At 48.2% G+C, this 20,335-nt stretch overlaps 1 protein-coding gene across 5 annotated transcripts in view; it reads left to right on the top strand.

The window, feature by feature from the left end:
- TBC1D1 (TBC1 domain family member 1) overlaps nt 1–14,256 on the top strand; it is a 239,014-nt gene extending 224,758 nt beyond the window's left edge. For all 5 annotated transcript variants that reach the window (XM_041753548.1, XM_041753547.1, XM_041753549.1 and 2 more), the window contains 3 exons: nt 1,771–1,940; nt 8,648–8,821; nt 12,468–14,256. In XM_041753548.1, coding sequence (XP_041609482.1) covers nt 1,771–1,940; nt 8,648–8,821; nt 12,468–12,671 — 548 coding nt within the window. In that variant the 3' untranslated portion in view covers nt 12,672–14,256. The remainder of the gene's footprint in view (nt 1–1,770; nt 1,941–8,647; nt 8,822–12,467) is intronic.
- The last annotated feature ends 6,079 nt before the right edge of the window (nt 14,257–20,335 follow it).

The raw sequence follows: 20,335 nt of genomic DNA, 5'->3' as shown, positions 1-20,335 counted from the left end.
CAGAGGTGTATTTCAGAAAGCAGACATTTCACAAGAATATTCTAACATAGGGCTGTCTTGATTAACATAGCACTGCCCCTAAGAAGCCCAGATTTCAAAGATACGACCAGTTCTCTAATTTATCTTCCCAGCCTCTGCTGCCACACGTGAGAGGGAGGCCACCCTTGGGCCTTTCCAGCCTCGTGGGGCCCTCCCAACTGCGAGCACTTGTGTTGTCTTGTGGCAACCGTGGGGCCCTGAGCTCGCAGAGAGAGATGGGGAGCACCCACCCTGGCACCGAGGCTGCTGGTGTGGCTGAGGCCGTGGGAGGATCACAGAGCATCACCAGGGCCAACCTGGGAGGATCACAGAGCACCCACCCTGGCGCCTGGGTCTGTCCTGTGCTCTGTCCACAAACCATTCCGATGCAGACCCCTTCCCCACATGCACGGCAGCTTCCAGCCTTTTCTGTTTCCTAATGGCTTTTATGCATCCTCAAACTAAACCACCTAGAAGGGCACAGTGCTGGGCGGAGTGGGGGAGGGAAGCGACTCTTCCTCTCATTCCAGGACTTGATGAAAAGGACTTCTTAGTCTCTCTGTTATCCTGCAGCCCTCCCCCATGTTGACAGTTGTCTCTAACTAGATGTGTGCTCTCATCTTTAGAATTATATTTTTTTTCTTGTATTTTTAATTCCAGTTGTTAAGTAATGTGCCTGAATTTAGTCATCAAACAATTAGTTGCTAGGGGTGTGCTCTGGCACTGGAACAATTGGACTCTTTGTCAGGTGGCTTCAGCTCTGTGGGGTGGGGGAGCTGGGGGCGGGGCGGGCAGCTGCCCGCCCGATTGCCTGGCCACTTGCCCTCCCTCTCGTGGTGTACAGTCAGTGTAGGGGTTGCTACCACTGGCCAGCTGTTCTAAGAAAAATCTATGGAGGGACGCCTGGATGGTTCAGTGGTTGAGCGTCTGCCTTTGGCTCAGAACGAGATCCTAGAGTCCTGGGATTGAGTCCCACATCCAGCTCCCTGCATAGGGCCTGCTTCTCCCTCTGTCTGTGTCTCTGCCTCTCTCTCTGTGTCTCACGAATAAATAAAATCTTTAAAAGAAAAAAAAAAAAGGAAAGAAAAATCTATGGCAAGAACTAGAAGATAACTCTGACACAGTTCTTTGAATTTCTCTGAAGGGTCTGTTACTGTATTGTTGGGCTAAAATCCAGTATACTCGGAAGTATTTAATAATGTACTTCTGTAGCTCTGCAGACAATATGCAGATTTTAGAGATCTTTTAATTCAATTCCTTATTTCAAAACAGAGGGAAAAGGTGCAATTTTTTTTTTACTTTATCTTAATTTCTGATGCTGTATATCTAAAAATCTTTCAATTTGACTCATAAAAATATGTTTTAGTAACTCCTTCAAAATCCCAGAGCATTTCTAGAAAAACAGCATAATAAAAAGTTTTTTTAAGCTTCTGAGGCATGTTTGAGTTTAATATATTTTTAGAACAATAATAGAAAAGATTTTTCTGAACCTGTGACAAAATCTTAACAGTACATTTATCTGTATTTCTTTTATTTCTTTTTAATTTTTTAATTTTTTTGTATTTCTTTTATTATTTGCAATATTGTCTTGACAAGCTTACCTGAAATATCAGGCACTTAAAAAGGAAATAAAGTTTGCAATTTGGGCTTGCATTTCCCACCATCCTGCGCTGATGTGTAGACAAGAAAATGCAATGTTATTTCATTAGTAACTGGTCTGATTTAACTTTCTGCATTTCTGTGTTTTCCCAGATATGATCTTTCTTCAGGGATCAGAGGTCATGTTTAAAGTGGCATTAAGTCTGTTGGGAAGCCATAAGCCCTTGATTCTGCAACATGAAAACCTAGAGACCATAGTTGACTTTATAAAAAACACCCTCCCCAACCTGGGCTTGGTACAAATGGAAAAGACCATCAGTCAGGTATGATTCAGTCTGACCTTCTGAAGGCTTATGCCACCCTGGATTTGGAGAGCTTAATTTTCTTTTGATCGGGACCTATTTCCTACCATTTTGCATCCTGGGCAGCATCTTGAGTGACGCCCGGCAAGTAGGAAGCACGTTGCCAAATACGTGTTCTAGGATGAAGTGCGTGTCTGAGCGTGTGCATGTTGGCAATGTGATGGGACCGTGCCATGTGGAAACTGGTGGCCATGTTCAGGTGTGATAACCAACAGAGGTAATCAGAAGTTTCTTAAAATTAAGAGGCTTCACCCCTAGTTATTCTTCTCAAACACATGTGCTATTCGGTGTAAGTTCGTATCAGTGCTTTGATTTTTTTTTTTTTTCCTGCTGCGTGGTAGTATTTGGAATTTCTCAAAATGACCCTTCGGTTGCAAAATTGTGATAGGAAAATATATATTCTAGAGGCTTGTTCTGTGATGTGGTTTTTAAAATAGGATTCAGTTCCACATCTGTGGCTTTAGCACCCCTGGTTTCTGTAGGCAGGAGAATCGTTACTCTGAAATGTTAAGGGCAAGGGTGAATTGAGCCAGAATTACAACTAGATCAGTTGTTCAATGGTCTGATTTAAGAGTGAGAGCAGAGTTTGACTCTGTACAAAGAAGAAACTTCTAGTAACGTTTGCTGACTCTAAAGAACTGTGATATTTAGTGAAGGGTGGGACACGGCTGTTAATGTCCAGGGGCTGGGTGGCTTAGAATGCTCTGGAAGGGGTTTCTCCATTGGGGCCTGCATCAGGCCTCTCCTAAGCCTCTAATTCACCTTACCTGCTCCAAATACAGTGAAAACATAGAGCAGTTGGGTAAAAACAAGTAGCGAAACAAAGCTAGTTTTTAAAACAAATCCTTATTCTGAGGAATTTTGATAGTCCTGAGAAATCGGATGATTCCAACGGACTGCCCCCGGTTCAGTGTTTGTGGTTTCATTTGCTGCCCCTCCTTCGGTGGTGAGCACAGAGAAAGAAGCAGGTGTGAGCCCGTGTGACTCTGGGTCTCCGCACATTTCCTATCCCTGTGCTTCAGAAAGGGCACTTCTTTTTTACTCTGCACTTTCGTTTTTAGTTAATTGGTAGGCTCTCTGCGTTTTGCTTCCCTGGCACGTTTCTCTCAATGTGAATCGCCTTGGCTTGTTCAGGCCCTACTTTCTGCCAGGTTCTGTGTGACTCCACATGTGCCCATGATGTCATTTAACCACGATGGCATTCCTGAGAGGATAGGTGGTTTTAACCCAGGAGGAGCGTAGGGCGCAAAGAGATGGACTCATTGGCCTGCAGCCACCCTGCTGCTGAGTGAGGTGATAGGGCTTCTCTTGCCTCAGAGTGAGTTAGCAGCTACTCGGCACCGCCGAGGGCATCCGGGTATCGTTTAGTTACAGTTTTTCCTGTATTTTACCTGTATGTTGATACTGAAGCCTCTGCCCTTTTGATTCTTTAGTGTTTGGCACTTATGTGCACTGATCCCTTTTCAGAGCTTTCATTGTATATGCTTATATTTTATGGCCATTGGGGCAAACACAGAGAGCCTCGGTTACCTAAAGTCCATGCCCAGTGAGTGCCTTGACCCTGGGACCTGGCTTTAAGGCAGGCAGTCTCAGCTGACATTCAGTTTACCTGCTGGATATTGAGCCCCAGAAAAGAATCTCATTTTCTCCTCCCTTTTCTGTAAAGAGAACTTACCAGGTTCTCTTTAAATGTTGGAAGAATAGAAAATGGACACAGCATGGAGAAAGAACAGTTGTGTGTGTGTGTGTGTGTGTATACTGATTTGTTTCAGGCAACTGTCAAACTTGGCATCCTTTATTCCATTGACTCCTTGACAACCCTGGATGTGTATTATAATCCCCATTTTTTATAGGTGGGGAACCTGGTCATGGGGAGAGTATCCTGCCCAACACCCTGTTTACAGTGGCAGAGCCAAGAATGTAATGTGTCTCTGACACCAGAGCGCATCCTGTGCAGAAAACGAGCATGTAATCCAGTAATTACAAGTGTGGTAGGAGCCACAGTGGTGCTTGTGCAAGGGCATATGGGAGCCAGGCTGGTGGAGTGTGCACTGCTGATTGGGAATTGAGAGGGTTGGATTCAGCGGAGTCCAAAGAATGAGCTAAGAACAGGGGTCAGCACACGTTTTCTTCAGTGGGCCAGGTAGGAAGTCTCAGGCTCGGTGGGCCAGAAGGGCTCTGTGGCAGTCACTCCACTCTGCCTTTGCAGCACAAAGGCAACCAGATAATAATGTACATGAATGAAGCGACTGTGCTGCAATAAAACTGTATTTAAAACACATACAGTGGGACAGGTTGAGTCCACAAGCAGTACTCTGCTGATTTCTGATCACAGGCACAGGAGTGAGAATAGAGAGAAATTCTAGATGCCTCTGCGTTGAGCGTTGAGCTATGAAGGGAAGGGTGGTTGTGGATTGGGAGCAGCTGTGTAGGGAATTCAAAATCTACATTTTGGAGCCCAGGTTTTCATCCTGCCAAAAGTCTTGATGGGCAGCCCTTAGGATGCCAGGCAGCTCTCTGCCCTCCCCCTCCCATGCTTCCCATCTGGAACTTGACGTCTGTCAGGCTCACTGCCCCTCTCCCACCTACTTAGAGGGTGCTCTCATTTCCAAGTCCTACTCAGAGATGAGGCCTGAGGGCCGCTGCAATGCCTCGGCAGCCGTAGAGGGCCCTCAGGCTCAAATCTCGGGGGCCCACAGGGTGAAGGTGACAGATGCATTCACTGCACGCGACAGGTCATGTATATGAATGGGCAGAGTCTGGACGGTCCTCTTGATAGCTCTGGCTCCATTTCATTGGGTGCCTTCCGCTCGAGCAGCGGGGACACAGCCTGTGTCCAGGGTGGGAGAGAAGGTAGCTAAGGACAGGGCTCTGTGGCTTTGGCTCGGCGTGGGCAGCCTGGGAGCAGCCAGCCACAGCAGGGCAGGTCCAGAGTTGACAAGAGGCCAGGGCAGGAGGAGAAGGGCCTCTGAAATCTCTGTGGCAGTTCCTCAGTTTGACTTAACTGTTAGTTGAATATGAGCCATAAAAGTCCTCTGCCCCAAGAAGGGGGAAGCCCTGGGAATAAACAGAAATGAAGAGAAGGAGGTCAGGTTTGTATGCTTGTCACGGTGAGTGCTGTCTGCCTCTGCCTCTCAGTTCAGTGTGAGGAAGAAGGCCAGAGTTGGAGGGGGACTTCAGGAGACAGAGCAAAGAGCCTGCTTTCAGTGTCCTTGGGGCTGCGTTCGCAGTGTGGCCCCAGACCCGCACCTGTCCTGGTATCCTGTAGGAACTTGTCAGAAATGCGGAATCTGGGGCCTCACCCCAGACCTGCTGAGTCAGAATCTGCATTTTAACAAGATCCCCTGGGGATTCACACACACTGGAACATTTGAAAAGCTCTGCTATGGGCAGCTTCATTGAAAACACACTAGACAATTCCCTGTTCTAGTTGAGCTTGTAGGCTAGAAACCAGAATCTTAACAAGGTTCCTTTGTTCAGAAGACACTCATCCAAATCCCAGCATTGAGACGGCCTCTTCTGCACGGGGAGGAGCCCTCACCACTTGGGCAGTCTGCACTGTTGAAAACAAGGACTTGGGTAGCCCTGGTGGCTCAGCGGTTTAGCGCTGCCTTCAGTCCAGGGCCTGATCCTGGAGACCCAGGATCGAGTCCCACGTTGGGCTCCCTGCGTGGAGCCTGCTTCTCCCTCTGCCTGTGTCTCTGCCGCACTCTCTCTCTCCCTGTGTCTCTCATGAATATATAAATAAAATATTTCAAAAAAGAAAAAAAAAAAGAAAACAAGTACTTGTTTCAAAGGGCAATCAGTGCCATACCAAAAGGGTGGGGTACACTGAGGAGGAATATTTTACCACTGGTATTGTTTAGAATTGCTTGCATGTGGTGATAATAAAAAACAGACCAGTTTTTAGTTAGGTTTCTTATTTTTAAATTCACTACAGGCCCTGTAGCCCTGGTTGCTGACACCCGGACACACTGCTCCGCTATCCAGCCCTTGGTCCACCGCTGAGACGGACGGACTGGTCGGGGAAGGGCCTGGAGGCTGGGAAGGTGGAAAGTATGTGGCCAGTTCTGCAGACGTCAGGGTTAATGGTTCCATTATACAGAGTGTCCACGACTGACTGCAAAGAGGAACTCTGGGTCTCCCAATAGCAAATGAGCCAAGAACATAAACAATTCACTAAAGAGGAGCTCCATCTCGTAAACAAATATCTGGGAAAATACTTCACTTCATGCATAATTTGAATGACATATAATGCACTACAAACTTGATTAACAAAATGAAAAGTATTGAGGCCAGTACCCAGTGCCAAGGGTATATATACTATCCCTGGCACGTCGGTATGTTGTTGTTAATGGCATTGTGCGTTGATTATTCCCATTTGGGAAGCAGTTTGGCGATGTGTATCACAAGCCAGTAAAATATTCATACCCTTTGACTCGGTGATCCCATTTCTTGGAATGTATCCTTAGGAAATAATCCAAAATATGGGAAAAGCCATATGTACGAGGATGTATAGAGTTAGGTACTTTGCAAGTTAACCAGACATCTAGCACATGATGAATGGATTAACATGGTTACGGCACGTCAAGTAGATAGAATAATGAAGCCATTTGTCATTCTGGTCAGGAAGCATAGATAGCAACTCGGAAAAGCATCATTTGAGGACCTGGGCCCTTCTTTCTCCACCAGCCACGTACAGCCATGCTATGGGATCAGTTCTAGGGCACAACTGCAAAATCAAGGGCTCTCGGTGTTTCAGGAGCCAGGAGATAACGATGCAATTTTTCAGCGATGATCATGACCCAGGATGGTTCCTGGGAATGGATGGGAGTCCTGAGAGCGCCTGCGGCTTTGGGCACAGCTGAGAGCCATTCACCTTAGCAGGTCATCAATCTATTAAAGGCCACAGGTTTTGTTCCCACAATTTCCAGATTAGTAGCTCATTTAAAAACAAATCTCTGTGGAAGAAAAAAGCAACTGCATGACATCTGTTGGGCCTCGTATTTATAATTGTACACCAGCGCCACGGCAATCTCGGTTTTAATGTTTGTGGTTTTCACTGTGTTTGAGCTATTCAGAGGTTCCGTGATGTGGCATCCTTTGTAATTTTGCTGAAGCACAAAGTTGCATGTGAGGGTTTCATGACAAGCGCGTGGAAGCGGCTTCCTTAGCTAAGTGAGCACCTATTCACCTTGCCAGGTGTGTGCTGGGAACTTCCACAAGTAATGCCCACGGTGATGCTGGGAGCTGGGTGCTCTCACCCCCTGTCGGGGGCCAGGAACCGAGGCCGGGAGAAGTCAAGTAATTTGCTCAAAGTCATTCAGGGCATGGCCAGTGGAGCCCTGATTTGAGGCCTGAGTCAGTTGGCTTGACTGTGATACAGAGATGGTAATCCCCGCTGACCCCACAGCCACTGAGGGCCAGCAGAGATTCCCATGCATACGGCAAGCTTTCACACGCACGCACACCACGAGGACAATGCGTATTTGCTTTTCGGCATAGAATGACCTTTGTGCCTAATTGGTCTTGTCCATTGAATTCAGTTGAAAAGCAGGAAGCTGAAAAGTTAATCTGAAGGCAGAGAAGATTGTTGGGAATGGTGAGAAAGTAAACGTGGTTCTTGAATATCGATTTCAGGGAAGATAGGGTTCATCCATGTTTGAGTGATTATGGGGCGCCATTGGGGAAAAATGAGTTTTTCATTGATTTTCACTGTGTTGGGAGTTCGTTTTTCACGAGAGGCAGTGAAGAGTTCCTTTGTGCTCTCGTAAGGTCCAACTGCATCCTCTCCATGTGTGTCCTGAGATGCTGGCCTTGGGTGTGTGGTGCCAGCATGACCGAATGCTCAGGCCCGCACACAGAGCCGCTCTGGGACTTTGCTCCTGTGCTGAGCCACGGCCTGTGGGGTGATCCCACAGAGACAGCCTGTGGGGGAGGCAGTGGCCACTCCTGACCTCCTCTTCAGCACCGCTTCCATCCAGCTCACTCAGAGAAAGTACAAACACCAAGAACTCACTTGTGCACTTTGGGGCTGTTTTTCACACGGGTGGTTTTTTGATCACTGTTACTATTATGGGCAGGAAGGCATTGTTTCGTGTTCACTCATCGGTGTAGGCGACATTTGGGTTTTGGCTCATTTCTGCATATCTTATGTGCAAAGGAGGGTTTTTTAGTAAACAGTTCCATTACTTAGCTGTTCTTGTAACTCTAAAAACCCAACTGAACTATAATTAAACTTTGACTCGGTGACTGGGCAAATGGAGCTATGGTTCTTTTGTTTTGTTTTGTCCCCCCACCCCCCACCCCTTGACCTGTGGCTGATGTGTCTAACATAATAGAATTTCCGGAGAAAAAGGAAATTGGCACTGAAATAAGAAAAATAGATTTTTATAAAAAGCTTTTGAAAAAGTAAGGTTCTCTGGCTTTTGGAAAAATGAGTATCAGAGACCCAGACCCATTGCTACCTTACGTTTATTTCTCAATGCCTCCTTTGTCCTTTCTTCCCGATTAGAATTGTTCCCTTTTCAATGCGAGTTTTCCTTATCCATCACCGACGGCATGGGGCATGGCGTAGGTGCGTGATGGATGCTCGTTGCCGTGGCCGCGCACGCGGCTGTGTGTTTTTTCTCATTTCCAGGGCCTGACGACTTTTCTGTATATAACAGGTATTTGAGATGGATATCTCGAAACAGTTACAAGCCTATGAAGTGGAGTACCACGTGCTTCAAGAAGAACTTATCGATTCCTCTCCTCTCAGTGACAACCAAAGAATGGACAAGTTGGAGAAGACCAACAGCAGCTTGCGCAAACAGAACCTTGACCTGCTTGAACAACTGCAGGTAGAGCATATTTATGAAGCTTGCTTCCTGCACCCGCTGCTCGTGGGAGATCATTAGCGCACCGGAGCACCAGCGGCCTGGGCTTTCCCATGACCGCGGGACCTCTCTCCCCCTCGGCCCCCCAACCGGTCTGTTTATAGTTGGGATCAAAGGTATCCCAGGAGAATTGGTCCTTTTTATTAGGGAGCATTCAGATTATCCTCCGCTGAGGTCAGACAGTCCTGGAACTTTCTGAGCGGCTGACCCTGCACTTTAACCCTTTTTAGGAGAGAAGCCCAGCGGGGAACTGGGGGTCCAGGATGCTGAGGGGACTGTTCGCTGAACGCCAGCAATTGTGCTTTGAGTAATAACCAGAGAATCAAAGGCTTGGGCTACTGTGAGCGAAACCAGCTAGGTCCCTGGAGGAGGGTTTGGAGAGGGGAGTCCCACAGAGCTCTACCTAACAAAATAAGCCAGAGCCTATGGTCATGATGTGTGAGTCCTTACTGCAAATAGGAAAGTTTGATTAAGAGGGACATAGTTCTCCCCTCTAGCAGCTTCCGTTTTAACATGGATAAATGTGCATGAGGACATCTGGTAGGAAGGCAAACAGGCCATGCATACGGAACGGTGAGTTGGGGAGAGCCTGGGCATGTAGTCCAGACACCCAGCTCTTGCCAGACCTAGGGTTGTCACTACCCCACTGTCATGCGGGCAGACTGCTGACCTGCTCCATCCCCATTCCCTCCCCTGCATGACACAGAATCCCTCACTGCTTAGCACAGCTCCTTCACCAATCAAATAGGATAAAGTAATATATAGTCTGCTTTTTCAAATGCCGTAAGTGGGTGGGAATGCTGTTAATGTTAAGGGATTGTTTCGGGGGGATTTAAATTTTTGAGTTGCTGCGAGGACAAATACATATTTGTCCCCAAAGTCCGTATTTTATGGTGTTCCTGGGCTGTCCTTAGAATAAGCTTTCTAGCCTGACCTAAGCCTCTTATTTTTCTCCATAGAAAGTTGCCGCTTTGCAGACACAAGCTTGGCAGTGATACGAGAAAGGCCAGCGTTTGAGAGCTTAATAAATCAACCCTTGTCCAAAATGCATTCCTCCCAGCAGGGATTTATCCCAGGAGACCTAGTGGCTATTTACTGTAGAGGAACAAAGAAAAATGCTTTCCCTGACCAGTCCTAACTACCAAGCACATTCTGAATTTTAGCTTTTTTCCCCCTAAGACTGAGATGTCCCACCTGAAAATATGCTTGTGTACAACAGTGTCTCCAGGGTGTCTCAGCTGTCCCCCAAAGGGGAGGCTCACCAGGACATAGAGCCTTATCTGGTCTTTAACGGTCTGTAGCAGAGGTGGTGGTTTTAAGTGGCTTCCAAACAGTAGGTCTCTGAAATAGAACCTGATAGGAGCATTTCTGACAAAGCTCAGACTTGCATTTGAAGCATTTGGCTCATGAAGATAGTATGGAAATAAAAGGTTCAGTTTACTGGGCTGATGCCCATGTGACCCTTTTGTGGTAAAGGGTGCACATAGCTTCACGTGGCTTCTGTGATAGCATACCCCTTTCGTGAGGAGAGGAAGCCTTGCAGAGTTGCTCGGCTCCCTCCGTTCAAGAAAGGCACCAGCCAGTAACCGGTCATGACAGACATCCTCCTGGCAATGGTCTCTCTTTCACCAAGCGGCTGTGCACTTCTGGGGGTGCCATTCAAGACTGCAGCTGTGCCGGCCCACCAGTATGTGGAGCCCTTGCCTTGCCGAGGCCGGGGTCACGGAGATTCAGAAGACCCTGCTGCTGGCCGAGAGTTGGGACAGAGTTGGGACAGGGGTTCCACTGTGTCAGTTGTGGGTGCCTGAGGGTCGTTCCCCAGTTACCCTCCAGGAGTCACGTGGGCTCCTGTCTTGCAGCCAGACTATATATGTTCTGTGAGACTCACACCTCCTTGCCTTTTTCCTTTTTTTAACAGTTTTCAGAGTCCAAGGATGGGTGTTAAATATAATAGTTTCCAACCAGAGATCTTGGGTTTTTCCCAAAGTATCAAAATTGACCTGTTTTCTAGCTTTGTTCTGTTCACATGAGTTGTCAGACATACCAAGGGCCCACGTTATCTTCTCGTTGAACACACAGTGTTACGTAGCAGCCAGAGAGCAGTGTTCCACCTGTCTTGTCCAGCAGCACATAGAAGACGCTTGCGTGGACCTACCAGACGTGCCAAATGATAAAGGACGTACATTTTTTTTTTATAAGAAGCACTGTGAGTCATCGAGTGCCAGTGAACTAGGTGCCGTGGGAGGCCAGACCCACGCACAGGATGAGACGTGCTTTTTTCCATGAAAGAGCTTCAGGCTCATTGAGAGTGACGTTCACGCAGAATCGTAAAGGACCGTGCAGCACCGCTCACCACTAAGCTGTGTGGCACAAGGGAGTTCCACGGGCCTCGAGAACGAACGGTCCTTTGGGTGTGGGGGTGTCCCAGAGCTCGCCCGTGGGTAGGAGCGCTTGCAGGTGCGCACCTCAGCGTGACCACCCCTGCCCGGAAAGCAGACACCCTTAGGATCTCAGTCCTTTTCTTCCTTCTATTTTGAGCGTTGAGCAGCGCAGCCAGAGCTAGACTCCGAGTCGTGAGTTGTCTGTCTGGCACAAGTGTTGTCTCGTTCAAAAACCTGCTTCCCTTGTTTTGTAAAGGAGAGAAAAAAAAATCCCATTTTCTCTGCCCCCAAATAAAGGGGAACATGTAGAGAGCTGGACCGGATTGGCGAGATGGAGCAGCGGCTTGCTGGGCTGCCACCTGAGCGCGGCGCCAAGCAGCATGAGCCGAGGGATGGGCCAGGAAGACCTCGGGGACAGGCCGGACTCCCTGCGGCCTTCTCAGGAGGCCCCTCAGCCTCACTAGAGCCCACCGGCTGCCCGGAGGCCGGCCCGGGTAGATGAGGAGGGTGAGGGCCAGTTGCTAGACAGAAGCACCTTGGAAGGAAGTTCTGTCCACCTGACATCGGGTGCCAGGGCCCGAGGAGGCACACTGGGCGGGGGGGGGGGGGGTGGCCCCCTTCACAGATGCTCGGCCACCTGTGCTGCCGGGGCGATGCCCGTGCCCTTGACGTGGCCCTCTCTGCACCTAAGGAGAGAGGAGAGGACGTGTGCACGAGACGGCGGGCGCCGCCGGGGCCTTCCCTTGGGAACCATTTGCCTGTCGGTCTGAAGCGCGTCTGCACATACGCGTGTGGGTGTCTGTGCAACTAGGCCGGGCGATGCTGCGGTCGTAAATAAAGCTCCAGGTCTGGGTGGCGTGGAGCAGCGGGAGTCGCTTGTTCCCCGACGCTCCAGCTCTTGTTCGTGAAGCATCCTTGGCCCATATCAGAGCTGTCCTCTCTGGTGTCGTCGGTGACGGGGATCGGCTCCCTGTGCCCCCTGAAGCCACCATCTCAGAGTAGCCACAGCAGGGAAGGAAAATGCCAGAGGCTCTCAGACCGGCCCGGCCTTCCCACGGGGGAACCTGGGAAGTGGAGTCGTCCTGTGTGGCCAGAACTGATGATAGACTCGTCTCTGCCAAAATCGGGCTCCACAGCGTCTCCAGGGCTGGACGGTGGCATGTGCAGCAGCCCCCCCGCCTCCCCGGGTTCCCGCTGCGCAGTTCACACTCTCTTCCCTTATTCTCCAGGTGGCCAACGGTAGGATCCAAAGCCTGGAGGCCACCGTTGAGAAGCTTCTGACCAGCGAAAGCAAGTTGAAGCAGGCCGCCCTTGCCTTGGAGCTGGAGAGGTCGGCCCTGCTGCAGACGGTGGAGGAGCTTCGGCGGCAGGTGACGGCGGAGCCGCGCGGGCTGGAGCCTGACCTCACGGGGCCCGGGCCCGCGGGCGACTGACCGCGCGAGAGACAGCTCCTCGCCGGAGCACGGCTCCGGAGGAGACACCGGGGCCCCATCCCAGCACTGGCCAGGCCTTAGCTGAGAGGGACAGAAGATGCCGGAGGGAGGAACAAGGCATGATGCGTGCTTCTCAGGGAGGACACTGGCTTGCCAGCCTGCACGCTGGCACGGACTAGAACTTGCAAGTCGCAGGGCCTGACCAGGTCCCAGTGTTTTTGTTTAGGCTGCAATTTGTCCCTTCTCCAGTCCTGATTACTGTACCCAGTAGGTGTAGGTGGCATGGACATGAATAAATGCACTTCATGTTTCCCCGGTGTTTCCTTTTTCAGTATCGCTGTGTTTGCAGAGGACGCTTAGTCCTGTGGATCCGAGAGGCGGAAGGGCTGGAGAGGAGCCCGCTGGCCCCAGTGTGGGTCCCTCGCCCTGCCACACGGTTTGTGGGCCTGCACCCTGCGGGTCACCGGCAGGGGTTGCAGCCAGCCCCCGTCTGTTCTCGTTCCAGAAGCCCCAGATAACCAATAGGACATCTTGAATTTCTCTCTCTTCTGGGTATTTAATGAAGTTTGTCTTTTAAAAAGAATAGTTTTCATTTTTTTACTTAGTCCTTAAAGATCAGTCAGAGTCATTGTAGATAAACGTTCCACGGGTCAATCACCAGTTTTTAGGCTCAAACCCAGAGCTGCTAGCGAGCCCCCTGCATTCACAGACTCAGACGTTGATCTCCCTGTGGGTTTTCATCGCCACGCTACAGCCGTGTATTTATTTTTGCTGCTGTGTGATGCAGGGCGGCCGTGCCCCTCTGAGTGGCCACCCCTGGGAGTCGCGTTCCCTTGCAGAAGTAGCGGGTGCATCAGGATTGTCAACGGGTGCCAGAGATTCTGGGACTTTCAAAAAAAATGTGATCAGCCTCAAATCGCGATCAGACATATGGCAGCTGAGCGCCGTTTTTCAGAGCTAGGAAATGGGTTTTGGATGTAACTCCCAACAGTGACCCCCTTCTCATCCTTCTGGATGACCAGAACCCTGTGCCTTCAACAAGCAGCCACTCCTGGCTGGCGTGGCCTCCTCTGGCCCCCGGGTGACGCCTCTCCACAAGTGCTCTCAGAATGGGCTGTCGGCTGAGAGAGGAGCTCCGAGGGCACTTCGTGTCCCTTTCTGACAGCAGGACCACTCTGGCCTTGGTCATCGTAGTCCCTTCTAGTCCACAGGGGCTTGCCGTGACTCTCTGGGCAGCAGGTGTCGCTTTCAGCCTGAGGTGAAAGGAAGGATTTCCATAATGGAAGTCGTGCTAGGTCTCCCCAGGCGTTTCCAGGGGGTGACAAACATGCCATCCCCAGTACCTAACAGCCAGCATTTGGGACTCTCCTGTTCTCTGTGTCAGGGGACAGCAGCTCTCCTCACAAATCAAGACAACCAACCCCCAGGAGGCTCTATCCCAAGCTGTTGTACCAGAACTTAGAGGAGTTAACATCTGAGGGCTTCTTTTCCACATATTTTACTGAATGTTTAATAATGTTGAATTTTGGACATCTTATAACCATTACTCAAAAGACATTGACTCTGCAATAAATCCATGCCCACACTTCGATGGTGTCTGTTTTACTTGTAAACTTCGGATTCTTGCTTTTTCAGCCCAGGTAAGGGAATGAATGCCTCATGAACACCAACGGGTCAAAGTGTAAATATTACCTAACCCACAGTGAAGTCATTTGAGGTATTGGCACCTTGTTTCCAGTATTGTCACCCAAGTGCTTGTTACATTTAGCACCTCTGCAGGAGGGCGAGTAGTAGCAGTAGTGAGGCCAGCTACATCAGTAGCAGGTGGCAGCGAGCGAGTGCTATTAGGAGGTGGCACTGGGCAGTGAGGACTAGCGACACAAGCCTGTGGATACAGGTCAGACAGCCTGTGTAGGACTTAGCCAGGGAAAGAACCATCCATAGAGCCAGTTCACGTTACTGTGTGAGGATTTGCAGAGGCAAATTCTTTTTTCTTTTTCTTTTTTTTTTTTTTTTTAAGATTTTTATCCATTTATTTGAGAGACAGCCAGAGAGAACACAAGGGGGGGGGGGTTGTAAGGGAGAAGCAGGCTCCCTGCTGAGCAGAGAGCCCACCGTGGGGCAGATCCCAGGACCCCAGGATCACGACCTGAGCCAAAGGGCAGATGCTTAACCGACTGACCCACTCAGGCGCCTGCCTTTAGTTTTATAGAAGCTGACTCTCCATTTATGTCAAGTTTTTTTTGCTGCCATCTTTGGAAAAGATTAGAAAGAATAGGGAAATGGAAAAGCTATGGAGCAACCACAGCGGTTATTTTTTGGATAATTTGAAACTTTTGATGACAAAAGATGAAAAAGAACATTCTTAGTATCCGGGCTTCTCCGCCTCTATATCTCTCAACTGAATAACCAACCATTTTGGTTGTAAACCCTTATTAGCAAAGTTTGAATTTACACCACTATATACATATTAAAGCATTTTGCACATGAGTATGTTTTATCATAAAGTAGAACATTTAAATGAGTTGAAACAAAATAGTTAAAAAATTGTAATGATTAAAATAGTGATCTCCAGTGTTGTTTTTTTCTTTTAAGATTTTAGTTACTTGAAAGCACGAGAGCACACACATGAGATGGGGAGAAGGGCAGAGGGAGAGGGAGAAGCAGACCCCACTGAGCGTGAGCCCCCGACGTGCAGTCCAGTCTGATCCCGGGACCCTGAGATCATGACCTGAGCTGATGTCAAATGCTTAATGGATCGAGCCACCCAGGCACCCCCTCCCGTGTTTCCAAGGGGAACAACAAACACCTGATCATTTAAAATACAATTTTAAGACTGTGACACAATAATTCAGATGTCAGTTCCCAAGTTCAGCCTTGTTGGATTTAATGCTGGAAAAAGATGCCTTCCAAATTCTAAAGGGAGGAAGGGCACTGCTGGTCATTAATTCACTTTTATTCACCAATTACGCACAGGTGTTTACTGAACTCCAGCTAGTAAATTTCCATCTTCCCTCCTGTCAGACTAATGCAAACTAATCGAAACACATTAGGGTTTTATGTTTTTTGTTTTTTGTTTTTTTCAACCAAGGACTTTAAAGCCCTCAAACTCTTCACTTGGAAAGTTTTGAGCAAGTTATGAAAGCATCTCCAAGACTGTTGGAGCAATGTTTACATGTTTTTTGGCCAAGAGATGACCTAAGCACAGCAACACTTCCAAATATCCTTTTCTGAAAAGCCCTTCTTTCCATAGGACTTCGCTTAGTCTTGTCTTGGGCTCTGTCTGTGATGGGGCAGGGGGTGGAGTAGGTTCTAGTGTGTGGCTATGTGGCTGCCCACTCAGCCGCCCGTGCCTGCTGTAGACAGGGGGTCTCACTGCCCCCCCCCCAGAGTCGGGGGTGGGGTGGTGGGTGGGTGCAGAGGGCCCAGAGAGGAGCAGGAAGGAGCTAGACATTAAAAATAGCGCCTGTGATTCACTGCACTTTGCTGCAGTGCCCTTCGCTCAGAACCTCGGAGATAGCCTGGGCCATCTGACGGGGAGGGGGACCACATTTGTCACATTGCTTCTCCCAGTCAGACCCAGCTGCTGTGCCTCAGCCTTCTGGCTAAGTCCTGCCTTTGTTTTTGTCTTATTCTGCGAGATTAAGAGGCGCGTGCTCCCCAACTGAGCCAGTCAGTGTTTTTGTCTTATTCCATGTGCAGATCTAGGCCAATTTGGGGTGTCTTCTTACTGTTCCTCTAGACATTTCTTCTTTCTAAAATTCTGTGTTTCTCATTTCTTCCAACTGTAGGAAAAGCTAACTGGCTACTGTTAGACTCTGGCTGTGGCTGTCAGCCCCCTGCAGGGTGACATCCTGGGTCCCATCTTGAGGAGTCCGGAGATGGTGAAGTAGCACATTAGGGAAGTAGAGGCAAGCTTGCTTGAGGTGGGAGGGGAAGCAGGGGTGTTCATTTAATGACATCAAATTTCTGCCCACCTCAGGCCTTCCTGCCTTCCTACCAAGCATGGCATGATCCCATTTTCCTTCCTTTGAGGTACACGGCGATCACTTTACTCCTAAACTTGAGATGCTCAAATCATCTAAATGGCTGGGTTATTAGAAAGGACGAAGTGAACTCTTTCACTCAGGATCCTTTCCTTTCTCCCATATGTGCTGTGATCATTCCTAAGACCACTATCCCCTGCTGTCTCCCATAGTGAAGAACCGGCCCGGCCCTCCTCTTGGGCCCTAATTCTGCAGCCTCTGATACCCTGCTTGCTTGCCTGCCTGCTTGCACTCTTCCCAGCAAATGGTTGTGGTGCCCCCTGCTCTGAACCAAGCCCTGATGGAGGTCCTGGGACTACCAGGTAACTGTCTGCCGTCACTGAGCTTATGTTTAGCAGGGGGGACAGGTCACTGAAATCAATCACAGCGTGGGGGCTGCCTACTGAGTGGTCAGCGAAGGCTCAGCTGAGGACCTGGTATTCAAGGTGAGAGCCCAGGGATAAGAAAAGGAAGCAGCTGAGGAGGCTTTGGGTGAGTGTGTTCTGGCCAGCTTGATGTTGGAAGAGTGCTTTCCAAATGATGTCTGATTCTATGCCAACCTTGAGTCCTGTACCAAGAGAACCCTTTTTAAAAATCCCAATGCAGAGGCACCTGGGTGGCTCAGTCGGTTAAGTGTCTTCCTTTGGCTCAGGTCATGATCCCTGGGTCCTGGGATTGAGCCCCGCTGAGCTGGGAGTCTGCTTGTCCCTCTGCTCTCTCTCAAATAAATAAAATCTTTAAAAAAAGCTGTTTTTGATGCACTTTTAACACTACATCTTTTTCAGATGGCAAGGAAATAGCCAATATTTTTCAAGGTAAAACTCCCCTTGCTGTATAGTCCCGTAAATATAAATGATCCACCAACTATTTCAACAGACCCAAGGGAATCTGCTGTTCTCAACTTTGCATGGAGCTACAAGGAGGAATGAGTCGGTGAAATGACATTGTGATGGGCCCCGGCCGGGGAGTGACCTCGCTGTTTCGGTCTGTGCTGGTCTCACTGCACATCTCACAGCTTGCACACATGGCCCTCTCAGCTCCACATGGGGACGATCCGCAGGGGGAAACTAGCAGGGAGGGAACATCCCTTAGAGTCAGGTGTGACTTCAGGGCCTGAGAGTCCAAAACGGAAGGTGAGTCAAAAGACTCTGAAACTCTCCAAAAAGCAGATCCTGACTGCTCACATCACATTCTGGGTTACGGAGGAAATGTGGGTAAAGAATCCTTGATTACTGTGAATATTCTCCTGGAATGGGTTGAGGATGGTGGGAGAGGTACTGCAAACAGTAATGTAGAAATTTTGGAAGAATTATAAAGTTAGCCAAAATTCCCATTTTTCTTTTTTTTTTAAGGGAGGAAGTGGACGATGTAAATGATGGTTTGTTGAGACCCGTGAGGCTCCTGTCTGTGTGGATCATGAGAATATTCTTGCAGACATTCCTGGAATCTTCAGCATCTTCTTCAGGGCCTCTCGGGTACTTCTCCTGAGCAATGTTTGTGTTTAATTAATCCAATGTCAGCTGTGCCATTGAACATTGCATTGACATTTCCAGAACACTCAAAGCCAAACGGGTGACCCTTCAGTTAGCAAATGCCACAAGCATTTGTTCTGACCCGTGACTCATTTTGACCTTTGCTGGTCGTACTTTTACTACAATTATTTCATGCTTTCTCATATTTTTAATATCTTTGAAAGTCACCGTAAAACATTTGAGGAACAAGATGGAGCCTGGTGAATATAAATAGAAGCAGCTTCTAGTGGTTAAAAGCACAGGCTCTTGAGTCAGTCGGGATCCAACCCTGATTCTGAGTCTTAAAAATAGAAATAATAATAATAGCCATTTTGTAGGATTATTTGAATATTTATAAAGAGCCCTGAGCATTGTCACTGAGACAACGTTAAGAGATAAATATTAGCTATTATTACATTATGATTACATAAATGAAATGTATCCAGTTCTGTGGGCTTGATATTGGCCCCAGGCAAAATTCCTCAAGAGACTATAATCCTATTTAAAAGGTGATCTTTAAAACTAGTATGACTCCCTAGGACTGTGTCATATGAGGCCAATATAATTTTACGTTTCTGAAAGCGTGATGACCAAAAAGAAGATGGAAAGCTGTAGGAAAATATACCTTGATGTCAGCAAAGCTTGTCACAACACAGGTCAGTAATTTAAATAAGTTAAAGCTTATTTAACTTATTAAAGCTTAAATCAGTTAAAGGTACATGGAAACAGAGGACACTTTAGCTGGGCTGATTCAACAGATGGAACCAGCAAGACCTCTAGATGGTAGTTCTCAGCCCCAGTTACACTTTGGAATTCCTAGAGAGTTTTTTTTTTTTTTTTTTTTAAGATTTTTATTTATTTGAGAGAAAGAGAGAAAACAAGTAGGGCAGGGGCAGAAACAGACTCCTCTCAAACCAGGGAGCCCAACATGGGACTCGATTCCAGGACCCCAGGATCACAACTTGAGCAGAAAGCAGCCCCATTAACCGACTGAGCCCCCCAGGCACCAGAGAGACTTTTTTTTTCTTTTTTTCCAAGTTCCAGTGCCTGTGGGTTGTCCAGGCTGATAAACTCAGTCTCCCTGGGGTGGGGCCTGGGTGTTGTGTTTTGTTTAGTTTTTGTTTTTTCAGCTCCCCTCTGATTTTAAAATTTAACCAAGATTAAGAACTACTACTGTAATTATATGGCTTGAAGGGAACCTAAAAGCTAGGGCTTTTATCATCTGAGCTGGATTTTGTCCTCAGCCCCGTCCACGTTTATATCAGTGACCTATAGAAGGACCTGGGGCGCATACCTCTCAGACGCATGGGTGCCGCAAAGCAAATGCAGTGAATGACCTGACAGGCCTTGATTGATGTTGACAAGCCGGACCCATGACCCGATTTGAGCAAAATGCCCTTTTAAATGTCAGGTTCTAAATCCACGTGTAGGGCAGTGGGTCCCGGAGTGCAAACCCCGGACCAATAGTGTTGGCATCATCTGAAAACTTGGTAAAAATATAAAGTCGCTGGCTCTCCTCCAGTCTACTAATTCAGAAACTGTAGGGGGTGGAGCTGGCAATCATTCTAAAAAGTCTTCTGGGGAATTGTGGTGCCTGCTAAAGTTTAAGGACCACTTATGTGCAGGTGTAGGGGGATCACAATGGCCAAATACCAAGTGGCAGACTCTTGTGTTAGCAACAACCCTGGGAAGAGAATCTCCTTATTTGTGATCTATTATCTTTATCTGTTTATTAGTGATCTTTTATTCTCACTTTCTCATTGCTATGAAGACCTTTCATTCTTTGTGGGTTGTGCCACTTGCTTCTTTGTACCTCATTCATGGAATAAATCCGTTCATTGAAGATCTAAGTAATTCCAGAGACCGTCAAAGAGTGAGAAATGGGAACGCCTGGGTGGCTTAGGGCATGATCTTGGGATCCTGGGATCGAGTCTGGCATTGGGCTTCCCACAGGGAGCCTGCTTCTCCCTCTGTCTATGTCTCTGCCTGTGTGTGTGTGTGTGTGTGTCTCATGAATAAATAAAATCTAAAAAAAAAAAAAAAGTGAGAAATGTTGAGTGTAGCTAAAAAACAGCAGACACATGGCAGGCACTGTTATGAGCCCCTTCGATGAGTATGAACTCTTCTG

Source organism: Vulpes lagopus, chromosome 4 (genome assembly GCF_018345385.1).
Source record: "Vulpes lagopus strain Blue_001 chromosome 4, ASM1834538v1, whole genome shotgun sequence".
Classification (NCBI taxonomy): Eukaryota; Metazoa; Chordata; class Mammalia; order Carnivora; family Canidae; genus Vulpes; species Vulpes lagopus.
Note: the sequence above shows the minus strand (reverse complement) of the source record. Positions and strands in the feature narration are given on the sequence as shown.